The sequence below is a fragment of the Leuresthes tenuis genome, unplaced genomic scaffold (genome assembly GCF_036924035.1).
Source record: "Leuresthes tenuis unplaced genomic scaffold, fLeuTen1.0.hap1 SCAF_19, whole genome shotgun sequence".
NCBI lineage: Eukaryota > Metazoa > Chordata > Actinopteri > Atheriniformes > Atherinopsidae > Leuresthes > Leuresthes tenuis.
The window spans coordinates 33,300,382-33,312,620 of NW_027325373.1; the positions used below are offsets into that span (position 1 = coordinate 33,300,382).

General features: G+C 43.5%; 1 protein-coding gene across 1 annotated transcript in view; it reads left to right on the plus strand.

Moving 5' to 3' along the window:
• rasgrf2a (Ras protein-specific guanine nucleotide-releasing factor 2a) overlaps positions 1–12,239 on the plus strand; it is a 53,663-nt gene that overhangs the window by 39,244 nt on the left and 2,180 nt on the right. Inside the window, exons 19-26 of the mRNA XM_072372402.1 lie at positions 104–210; positions 4,682–4,794; positions 6,554–6,614; positions 7,484–7,587; positions 8,474–8,558; positions 11,592–11,789; positions 11,869–11,948; positions 12,023–12,140. Coding sequence (XP_072228503.1) covers positions 104–210; positions 4,682–4,794; positions 6,554–6,614; positions 7,484–7,587; positions 8,474–8,558; positions 11,592–11,789; positions 11,869–11,948; positions 12,023–12,140 — 866 coding nt within the window. The remainder of the gene's footprint in view (positions 1–103; positions 211–4,681; positions 4,795–6,553; positions 6,615–7,483; positions 7,588–8,473; positions 8,559–11,591; positions 11,790–11,868; positions 11,949–12,022; positions 12,141–12,239) is intronic.

Sequence of the window (12,239 nt, forward strand, 5' to 3'; positions counted from 1 at the left end):
TGAATGACATGAACTTTGAGCCTTAAGGACAACACTAAAAGAAGATGCTGATGCCTTGATCCGTTGTCATGTCTCCTGATTTCTCTTATTTTTCTCCGTCAAGGTTTTAGTAACTCTGAGAAAGTGTGTGACAAAGAATTCATCATCCGCAGAGCGGCTACGAATAGAGTCCTCAATGTGCTGCGACATTGGGTTTCTAAACACTCCCAGGTGAGTCCACGAGCCCTGTAAACCCACCTGTCTGAGGATCCCGTCACCTTTCATATCCGTTCTCAGAACATTTCCTGTCGACATCACTCAGTGCGAGCTCCTCGCTGTGGAGAGTTCAGTGATGTGGACACAAGAGCAAGCAGACAGGCAGGATGATGAAAAGCAAAAATAGAAAAAAAATCCCTAGGATGTGGGAGGAAAACGAAACCCAGGCTGAGCAGGAGAGTGCAGGTCATCACAGTCTGTACATGTCCAAAGTCCAAAATAAAAAAATGTACAGTTTAACATGAACTTTAGAAAACAGATTAAACTGGAAAAATAGATGACAGGAGCGAGATAGAGATAAAACAACACATGGAACACAAGGAGAACGCTCTTTAAGAGTTAAAAGGGAAAAAAAGACAGACGACAGAAAGATGGTGAACGTCCACCTCTTTCTGCACGTGAGACGCATCAGAAACAGTTTTTATATGAAAATACATTTTAGTTTCACTCCCCCTCACGTCTAAAGACAATATCACTTGGCGTGATTGGGAGGAACGGCCCCCCCGATCTGAACCAGAGTGGTGTTATGTTGTTGGACTTCTGTGCTGGTCATGGACTGTCCATAACGAACACCATGTTCAGCCATAAGGGTGTCCATATGTGCACTTGGCACCAGGACACCCTTGGCCGCAGTTTGATGATCGACTTTGTGGTTGTATCATCGGACTTGCGGCCGTATGTCCTGGACACTCGGGTGAAGAGAGGGGCGGAGCTGTCAACTGATCACCACCTGGTGGTGAGTTGGCTCCGCTGGTGGGGGAGGATGCCGATCAGACCTGGCAGGCCCAAACGTATTGTGAGGGTCTGCTGGGAGCGTTTGTCAGAATCCCCCGTCAGAAGGAGCTTTAACTCCCACCTCCGGCAGAGCTTCAACCATATCCCGGGGGAGGTGGGGGACATTGAGTCCGAATGGGCCATGTTCCGTAACTCCATTGCCGAGGCAGCTGATCGGAGTTGTGGCCGTAAGGTGGTCTGTGCCTGTCGTGGCGGCAACCCTCGAACCTGCTGGTGGACACCAGTGGTGAGGGAAGCCGTCAAGCTGAAGAAGGAGTCCTATCTGGCCTTTTTGGCCAGTGGGACCCTGGAAGCAGCTGATAGGTACCGACAGGCCAAACGGGCCGCGGCTTCGGCGGTTGCTGAGGCAAAAACTCGGGCCTGGGAGGAGTTCGGCGAGACCATGGAGAACGATTTCCGGACGGCCTCGAAGAGATTCTGGTCCACCATCCGGCGTCTCAGGGGGGGGAAGCGGCTCACAGTCAACACTGTTTACAGTGGGGACGGGGCTTTGCTGACCTCAACTAGGGATGTTGTGAGTCGGTGGGGGGAGTACTTCGAGGAACTCCTCAATCCTACCAACACGTGCTCGGAAGAGGCAGAGTCGGAGAGCTCGGAGACGGGGCCTCCCATTTCTGGGGCTGAGGTTGCCGAGGTGGTCAAAAAGCTCCTCGGTGGCAAGGCCCCGGGGGTGGATGAGGTCCGTCCTGAGTTTCTCAAGGCTCTGGATGTTGTAGGGCTGTCTTGGCTGACACGCCTCTGCAGCATCGCGTGGACATCGGGGACAGTGCCTCTGGACTGGCAGATTGGGGTGGTGGTCCCCCTCTTTAAAAAGGGGGACCGGAGGGTGTGTTCCAACTATAGGGGTATCACACTCCTCAGCCTCCCTGGTAAGGTCTATTCGGGGGTATTGGAGAGGAGGATCCGTCGGATAATCGAGCCTCGGATTCAGGAGATGCAGTGTGGCTTTCGTCCTGGCCGTGGAACAGTGGACCAGCTCTATACCCTCGGCAGGATCCTGGAGGGTGCATGGGAGTTCGCCCAACCAGTCTACATGTGTTTTGTGGACTTGGAGAAAGCGTTCGACCGTGTCCCTCGTGGAGTCCTGTGGGGGGTGCTCCGGGAATATGGAGTGCCGGACCCCTTGATAGGGGCCGTTCGGTCTCTGTATGACCGGTGCCAGAGTTTGGTCCGCATTGCCGGGCAGTAAGTCGGATACGTTTCCGGTGAGAGTTGGACTCCGTCAGGGCTGCCCTTTGTCACCGATTCTGTTCCTAACTTTTATGGACAGAATTTCTAGGCGCAGCCAGGGCGTTGAGGGTGTCCGATTTGGCGACCTCAGAATCGGGTCTCTGCTTTTTGCAGATGATGTGGTTCTGTTAGCGTCGTCAGGCCGTGACCTTCAGCTCTCACTGGAGCGATTCGCAGCCGAGTGTGAAGCGGCTGGGATGAGAATCAGCACCTCCAAATCCGAGACTATGGTTCTCAGCCGGAAAAGGGTGGAATGCTCTCTCCGGGTCGGGAATGAGATCCTTCCCCAAGTGGAGGAGTTCAAGTATCTCGGGGTCTTGTTCACGAGTGAGGGACGAATGGAGCGGGAGATTGACGGGCGGATCGGTGCGGCGTCTGCAGTGTTGCGGGCTCTGCACCGACCCGTCGTTGTGAAGAGGGAGCTGAGCCAGAAGGCGAAGCTCTCTACTTACTGGTCAATCTACGTTCCCATCCTCACCTATGGAGTTGTGGGTAGTGACCGAAAGAACAAGATCGCGAATACAAGCGGCCGAAATGGGTTTACTCCGCAGGGTGTCTGGGCTCTCCCTTAGAGATAGGGTGAGAAGCTCAGTCATCCGGGAGGGGCTCGGAGTAGAACCGCTGCTCCTCCGCATTGAGAGGAGTCAGATGAGGTGGCTCGGGCATCTGGTTAGGATGCCCCCTGGGCGCCTCCCTGGGGAGGTGTTCCGGGCACGTCCCACTGGGAGGAGACCCCGGGGAAGACCCAGGACACGCTGGAGAGACTATGTCTCTCGGCTGGCCTGGGAACGCCTCGGGGTCCCCCCGGAAGAGCTGGAGGAAGTGGCCGGGGACAGAGACGTCTGGGTTTCTCTACTCAAGCCGCTGCCCCCGCGATCAATTAGTTTCTGGTTCCTTTCCCCGCCCCTGATTTATTTATATTATTTTCTGGCAAAAAAATTTGAGGAAAAAAAAATTGGACGCTAACGCTTAATTACAGCCGGGAAACTACCCTGTTGTACATACAGGGTACAAATTCAAAGCTACACACATAAGAAATGCCAAAAAGGTCTTTATTCAGGCATAAAACAGGTCAAGTTTATACATAATTTTGTTTTACAACAGATGATTTAATTATTTATCTTTCACTGGACGACAAAGTTGACCTCATGGTTTAGTCTCAAGAAATGTGTTAAAAAGTGTTTTTTTGTCATATTGACCAGTTTCATTCAATTTTATTTCATTTTTATGGAAAGAATGCAATCTGTGTTGAAAGGAAACTTCTGTTATTTTTCCAACCAGAGCTGTTTTTTACTGTATTTAAGTGTAGAAGGGGTGGAGGTTCTAAATATCAAGTAGAGGTTGTTAAAATGTTCACTTTTGCTCAATATAGGTCTGATTATTAACATTATTAAGACACTGTACAGTATTTTACACAGGTTGAAAAATAAGTACGAATATGAAGTAAAACTGCAGTGAAATAACTTGCATGTATCAAACGCTGAGTTTATTATAAAATGTATATTAATACACAAGAAATAAAGTTTTTAAACAATGCATGGGATCTATCCCAAAAACAGTGTTTAAAGATAAGTTGAGAACAGTTTAAAGCTTCCTGTACAGGTTGGAACCGGCTCGGTCCGACCCGAGAGCACACGTGAGAAGGAATTTAAGATGTTGGCTGAGGGCTAAACTAATACAGGAGAAGCATTGGGCCTGATCTAATTGTTGCAGGGCAGAAGAGAGACTCCTGTTTTTTAATAAGATGAGGGGGCTTTACCAGTAAACGAGTGAATAAAAGCCTGCTCAATGCTACTGTATAGTCTTCTTTTTCCGGAAAATGTTTGACTTTTTTTCTGGATAAACTACTATATCTGAGTTTTGACTCCCTCCGGTGTCTTTTTGGCTATTATGTTGTTTTTGACTCCAGCAAACACTTAAAAAGGAACTCTATATTTAAATTTTTGATCAATGTCAGTGTTGAAGTCCGGTGTCAAAACTGGCCCTGACCTGGATATTTTTTTTACACAAGCTCCAAGAATAAAGAAAAAAACCTACAGTACATAGATTTTTAAGAATTAAATAAAATGTTCTCTAGTCATAGATAACATTCTTTTCAACGTGTTTATAAAATTGAGTTTGCCAAAGAAATTGGGGATCAAAGACGAGAAGCAAACAGAGAATTAAAGTACAACATTTCTGTGAACAAAAAGTTAAATCAATAAAAACAATTTAGAGAAATAAAGGACAAAGTTGATGGACGGGTGTCTTATATCTTTGCTGCGCGACAAACAGTTTCAGCTCTAGAGGGTGCCAAAATATCTGCCAATAACTCACTGAAGAAACCGGATATTAGATTCTCCTCAGTGCTTTAATCGATCTGATGGATTCTGACTTGAACAATACTGTGTTTTTCCATCAGGACTTTGAGTTGAACAGTGAGCTGAAGATGGGGGTGATCAGCCTCCTGGAGGAGGTGCTGCGAGATCCAGATCTGCTGCCCCAAGAGAGGAAAGCAACAAACAACATTTTAAGGTACCGTATTTTGCGCACTATAAGGCTCACCTGATTATAAAGTGCACCCTCAATTATGGGGTCCATTTCTGTACTTAACCCATACATAAGGCGCACCTGATTATAAGGCGTACGTATTACCTAATGTTCTCTGATTGGTTTATTGCTGCCTGTGTCAGCGGGAAATGGTCCGACGGTGAAGGACAACATCGTGGGTCATTTTTACACTTATAAACTTATAAACTGCACATCGGTCTGCATCACGCATCTCAGACTGAAGAACAGACACTCACTGGGACATGGGCAAAAGCATTAATGATGACATGATTCAGTCGATATGTACGAGCTCCATACAATCTTCGCCCCATTCAGAGTGAATGGCTGGGATCCGCCTAAACCAACGCAAAGCGAGCAACGGATGTGGCCAGTTGCCATTCTTTTCCAATGTACGAGAGCGAAGGGGTGCGGCAAAAGTAAACGTGGCGGTGAGCGACACGAACAGAGAGTGGTGAGTGATGCGGAGGGGGCTTAATGCCCCGATGAATGCTCGGCGCTCCCTGCGGAAAATTCAAAATGGCGGTATCTTTGACAGATTTTGGAATTCGGTGCACACATAAAGCGCACCGCATTATATGGCGCACAGCCGTTTTTTGTGAAAATTTAAGGCTTTTAGGTGCGCCTTATGGTGCGGAAAATACGGTACATGATTGGAGAATTTATCCAAAATTTGTCGTGATAATTGTGCTGCCTACGATGAAAGCCTGAAACTGCTAAAATCTGAAATGACAAAATAATTAAATGTATATGATAACAAAAGCTACTAAAATTAAATAACAAAACATTTAAGCAAAAATGATAATTAATAATAATAGAATGTGTAATAAGCAAAATTTTCTGCTTTAATTTTTAATCTTAATTGATTTAAGCTTGTTTTGATATTTCTTGTTATTACCTTTGCCACTCGGTTTTAAATTCATTTATTTTAATATTTACTGGAATATATAAGGCTTTATGCAAGGGGGCGGTCTTTCAGAGTTAGTCGTGGGCTCAGCTGCTCACCCACTGGTTGATTATCGTGCTGCACAGATAGTTTCAACAAAAGATGGCACATAAACCCGTAAGTAGCCAAAAATAAAACAGTTCTGGTACCGAAGCTACAATACAGATTGCTTGTTAATTCAACAAACCGAGACAGTGTTCTATTAGTCCCTAATTGGTCCGTTTAAAGTATAAAGGTTATTTACAAAGTTTGAACAGAAATATAGGCTGCACGAATAACGTCGTTATTCTGGCTGCATGTTAAGCTAGCCCCCCCCTCCCGGAATCTGTGGGTGCGTTGTGATAAAACAGGCCTCACATTAATGAAGATTAATGTGGATGACAAATTTAATTCAAAACTGAGTGACAAAGTAAAAGAAGAGCAACATTAGCACAAGCTTAAATGAATGTAGTTTAAAATTAAAGCAGAAAAATTTATTTCACATTCTGTTAAATTATTTTTGTATAAATTATTTAGTTTAATTTTAGTAGCATGTCTGATCATATAAACTTATTTAGTAAGCCATTTATATATTTTTGTCATAATATCGGATCATGGAAGATTCAGTACTCTGTAGCTTGTAATAATTGTCAGGTCATAGCTGTCCGTACACAATCTCCAAATAATTATGGTTACCATTAAACCATTCATTATAGTTGGATGTATGATAGTGTGATATTTACACGATTAACACGTTAACAGAACAGATCTGTTGTTGTAATGCTCTGTTTTACTCTCCAGTGGCCTTTCTCAAGAAGAACAAGACGACTCTCAGCTGAGGATAGAGGACATCCTGCAGATGGTAAATATCACACATATGTCATAAGTTCACTCAACCAGAAAGTTTGAGACCTTCTGACAGTGGTTGAAATGATTTATCTTGTGGTTGTGGAACAGAAAAGCTGCCCCCTCCTACACTTCATCGTGGTAAGAATCACGTTGTTGTTGTGATGAAGAATTCCTCCCTGATGAAATGTAGTGGAATCCTGTAGTGGTTTCTATCGCGTCCCCGGCACTCGGAGCTAGGGATGGGAATCGAGAACCAGTTCTCAAAGAGAACCAACTCCCAGTAGTTAATCCGCCTGCCTAACGATCCCTTTTATAGGTTCTGCTAACGTCTGACGCATTTGCACGATGACGTCATGTGCAGGCTTTTGTATTTTGGCTCAGAATGTTTCCAACATGGCGTCAAGGCAGAAGGGTTCCGATGTTTGGTTATATTTGACCAAAAAGGACAATACTAGGGCCAGTTACAACACGTGCATCTGTTAATATCCATCTGATATTAACATTTAGTTGACGAGAACTGCAAGAGTGAGGCAGGCTCAGAGGCAGGCTCCCACATACCAGTAGCTACCCCTTTCATTGAGGCAGGAAAAAGTCAAATAGACAGATAAAAGGCGAAAATAGATAGAATGTTGGTGCATACTTGAAATTAAAGTGTTACTGCAACCAAAGCCATAAAATATTTGTACTATAAATAACTGGATGAGAATCGATAAGAGAACCGATAAGTAACCGATGAGCGATATCTATGATGGAAACGGAATTGCTAAATTCTTAACAATTTCCATCCCTACTCGGAGCTGTGTTTGTGTACATTTTCCTTTAAATATTCCTTATAATTCACCTTCTGCACATTCAGAGTGTGTGTCTTGTGTGTTTTATAAGGCGGAGAGTCCCAAAGCAGAGTGTTTCGAGTCTCTTTCGGCCATGGAACTGGCAGAGCAGATCACACTGCTGGACCACATCGTGTTCAGGGGTATTCCATACGAGTGAGTACATCATCCAGGACATCAACACTTGCATCATGTTTTTGTTTGCTTTAAATCTTTTGATCCCCCTAACATGGAAATGTAAAATTATCAACCCCGGTATACTATTTAAGGCTATTGATTTTCCGAAGAACATTTTTAATTTATTTCAGGGGAATTTTTATTTTGTAGCGCCTTCAAAGTACTGTCTCTGGCCCTGTAATGGCGATCTGTCCCTGGGATAGGCTCCAGTCCCCACGGCCCCCTGTGACCCTAAATTGGATGTAGCAGATGTTGAAAACGGATGGATGGATGTCTCTGCTGATGTTGCTTTGTCTTGCATTGTGCTTAATGAGTTTCAAACTCGCGCAGGTGAAAACTGTGTGCGGATTCACACCGTTTCACTTACAAAGGGCTCCCAGTGTAACATGAAACCTTTTGAGGGAACAGTATCTGGAAGGAGAAGTGAAGTGGCACAAAAATTCTCCACTGTAGCATGATCGCTGCTTATCAGAGAACAAACCATTTACACAAAGTACGAGGGGGTTTAGTATCATATATGTACTAAATGATACCAACGGAGAAACCGACCTATTAAGCTTCTTTTACCCATTTTTTTTCATGTTGTTTATTTACTTGTTGTTGTGCATTGTCCTAATCCTGTAATTATACGATCAAAGAATGGGGACAAGACCTCGACTAGGATGCCGTTGGACAATATTTCAGTTTATGTCGCTTCACTCTTAGAACACCCCAGATGTCACTATTACAAACTGTCGTAGTATAAAGTCAAAGTATGTGTAAGTAAATAGATTAGTTTAATAGAACCAGATGAGGATGTTCAGAGCAGGTGATGACGGGACGACTCACAGGACGTCTGACTGACTTTGTGTTTCCCGTCCTGCAGAGAGTTCCTGGGTCAGGGCTGGATGAAGGTGGACAAAATGGAGAGGACTCCGTACATCATGAAGACGAGCCAGCACTTTAATGATGTAAGCATAAAAAGACGTTTTGTTTTGTGTGATGTAGAGTTAACTGTATGTGATTTATCTGTTTCTGATAATATTATCTTATTATCTCTAACCATCTTAAAGCTGCAGCCTTTTGAAATCTTGTCAAAATGTGAAGTTTTCTTCAGAAACAATCAGTCACTTAAAGGGTTAACAAGATAGTTTGGTTTTTATGGACGTTAGGATTGTGTGAAATACTTCTGAGTAGTAGGTGAGGTAGTACCTCACCTCTTAGAGCGCTCTCGGTTTGGAGAAGCAGAGTCTAAACACTATATTGTAGATGTATTTTTACAGCATGTCACTACTGCATCAGATCGTTGTTTATTCTGCTCATTTTCTCAACCAAACATCCGTGTCGCTCTGCGTCACTGATGCAGCTGAGCATATCCAGCTGATCAGCTGTTACAGTTCCACTGGTCTAATCCCAAAACAAAAACTACAAGATTGTAAAAATGAGTGATTATGAGGGGTGTGACGATACACTCAGCTCACAAGAAGAGACACGATATTAGGTTCACAAGAACGAGACGAGATTTTAAGAAAACTACCATGACAAAATGTATGACTGGACTTTTATTTAACCGAGTTGCTAATGCATTTTGAAATGTTCTATTATAACTCTTTACATGCATGATGTAAGCATGAGCTTCTTCTTCCACATATTGAAACTAAACTGCCGCGGTGTACAGCATTATTTTCATACAATGCTTGCATATTGTCCGTGTCTTAGCAGTCACTCTACTGCCATTTATCATTTCCGCTGGGTACCCAAAATGCTGCCAAACAAACGATTAGAAAGTGGGGGGTGGGGGGCATCTTCAATAGTAATACCGGTATTTTCCGACGTCATTCTGGCTGCTTCTCTTCCTTCTCCTCCTCTTCTTCTTTTTCTAGACGAAGGCTTGACGTAGCAAAGGCACATTACTGCCCCCACAGGTCACAAATAGAAGTTTGGATAGCTCACAAATCTCGACGATAAAATATCGTCGAGTTCAATCTCGCAAGATCCCGTGCGAGATCTCATCACACCCCTAATGATTATGAAGTCTTTACAGTGACCAGGGTGTTGCTTTACTGTAACAACCTGGTCAAACACAAACCTGTACCATCTTGTAAATCTTTATAGAAGTATTGCCCATTGCCCAAGATATCCAACAAGTCTGATAGGAGGGTTTCCTGGGCAGCCGTTCTGATGTCATTAGGACCAAGAGTCAAAATAGATGAGGCTTAAATCAGTGAGACTGGAACCAAGAGTCTTTAGTAGAGAATATTCTTTAATACTGTGTGCACACGGCCATACAGCTCACATAAGTTAGATATAAGACCTCGAACAAAGGAAAGCAGGTCCTATTTATACTCTTAGGTATTTTCTTGCACCATGCTTGGTTTAGGGGCCTCATGTACCATCTACAATACCACCGTTGTCACTTTTTCTGTCGTGATCTTAGCTCAACAAAATGCTAGCCTCTTCCATTCACCCCATATTTAGCATTTATCTGAGTTCTTCTTTTTACATCCTGTAAATCTGGCAGCAGCTTCCAGTCTGAGTGGTGTGCCCCCTGGTGGAACCCTCCGGTAACAATCGTACTACACAGGAAGTATGTGAGCAGTTAAGCTGAGTATGGAGACGGTTGCTAACATGAATGTGAGGTGAAACAGTGACTGTGTTTTCAGCCTAAGAGGGGAATCATCTGTGATGCAGCTGCATGGTGACTGGTCGAAAAATCTTAACTGCTGTGACTGCTTGAACCGCTTCATTATCAGTCAAAAAATTAACGTTCAGTCAGTTCAGCCCATGGGCTCAGACAGTGCAGTTCACAACTTTGGCTTCCAGCCCTAAACCATAATGTTTTGTTTGTCACTTGACATTTTTGTGGGCTTTCGATCAAGAAATCACTCTGTCACTGTGCTCCACCGCTCAGATTGCTTTTTTCGTTTTCGAATCATGGGCAGTACTTTGCAGGTTAGACCATGAAAACGAAAAAGCAATAATGTGCAGTCTTGAAGAAGACAATGCAAATGCAAATGGAAGGATTGATTACTAATTTTATTTATGAGTCCAATAATGCAGCCACATTCTTAAAATGAAAAAGCATTTCTGCAAATGCATTTTAATTTGAATTATGGTCACGATTCGCTTCCATAATAAAGGGCATCATAAAGAATAAAGCGAAGAAGAAATATGCTATGATATATTTATTTTTGTTTGCATTGTGAATTTAGTCAGGTGTATCTGATGTATGCTGATGAGTTACTCTGAGTCCTGTGCAGGATAGTCAATTAAATAAAGGTAAACTGATGAAAGTATTTTAAGAATTGATTAAATAAAATGGTGATTAATTACTAACCAGCATGCAGCAGTGCCTGCTGTTAGAAAATGTTTTGTGTTGTTGCAGTGCTGTTCGAGTTATTATGCAGCTAAAACCAGAGTGGCAACATTTGGACCTTTTTGGCATGTGCAGGGGGATTTCCTTCGTAGTGACTTTAAAACCATTACATCATGTAAGCAAGTGATCTGTTGGGTTAACAGACTACTCAACAGGTCTCGAGTGTGACGCTGGCATGAGGGACAAACTCATGTAACAAGCTCACTTAAATACAATCCATTCCATTTAAACTTTGTCATTTTTTATTAATACTTGTGCTGAAAGCTAGTGGGAGACAAATCCGCACTGTACATGATTTCACTGTACACTAGATATTCATATTAGGAAAGTAGCTGCACTGAAATATGAAAACAGTTGTGTTTTGTTTTTGAGAAATTAAATGTGGTGGGTGTATTTGCAGCAGTTACATTTTATATAAAGATGGGTTAAAAAAAATGAGTGCACCATATTTCATCTTCAGGAATATATTTACATTATTATATATGTTTTTATTTATGTTAGATGCTGTAATTTGTGATGCAGTTGAATTCTGCTGCTGACAGGTGTTTCAGTGAGGCTTTGTTAATAAAAACAACTTTCAGGATCAAACAGCAGGATAACCACATTAGTCTTCTTTTCCCCTCCTCAGATGAGTAACCTGGTGGCGTCTCAGATAATGACCCACACCGACGTGGGCTCCCGGGCCAGCTCCATAGAAAAGTGGCTGGCCGTGGCAGATATCTGTCGCTGCCTCAATAACTACAATGGAGTCCTGGAGATCACTTCGGCCTTGAACCGCAGTGCCATCTACAGGCTGAAGAAGACCTGGACTAAAGTCTGCAAACAGGTTCATATCCTTTCAAAGAACCAGGTGATAAAAGTAACACCTTTTTGTGCACAAAACCTTCAGATTTTTCTGTTTTTAGACAAAGGCGCTGATGGACAGGCTGCAGAAGACCGTGTCGTCAGAGGGGAGGTTCAAGAATCTCAGAGAGACGCTCAAAAAGTAAGTGCTTCTACAGAAAATAAAATAATGTTTTATCCAGGCTTTGGAAGCTGTGTTTGTCGCTGTGTGTGCAGCTGTAACCCTCCATGCGTCCCGTACCTGGGCATGTACCTCACTGACCTGGCCTTCATTGAGGAGGGGACACCCAACTTCACTGAGGAGGGCCTTGTTAACTTCTCCAAAATGAGGATGGTAAGAAGCGTACAGTAACTAAAAAATTCTGCTTCTGCTGTACGGTCTCAAAAGTCACTCAAAACTCTCACTGTGACAGTTTCAGTCCCCATGAAGCAG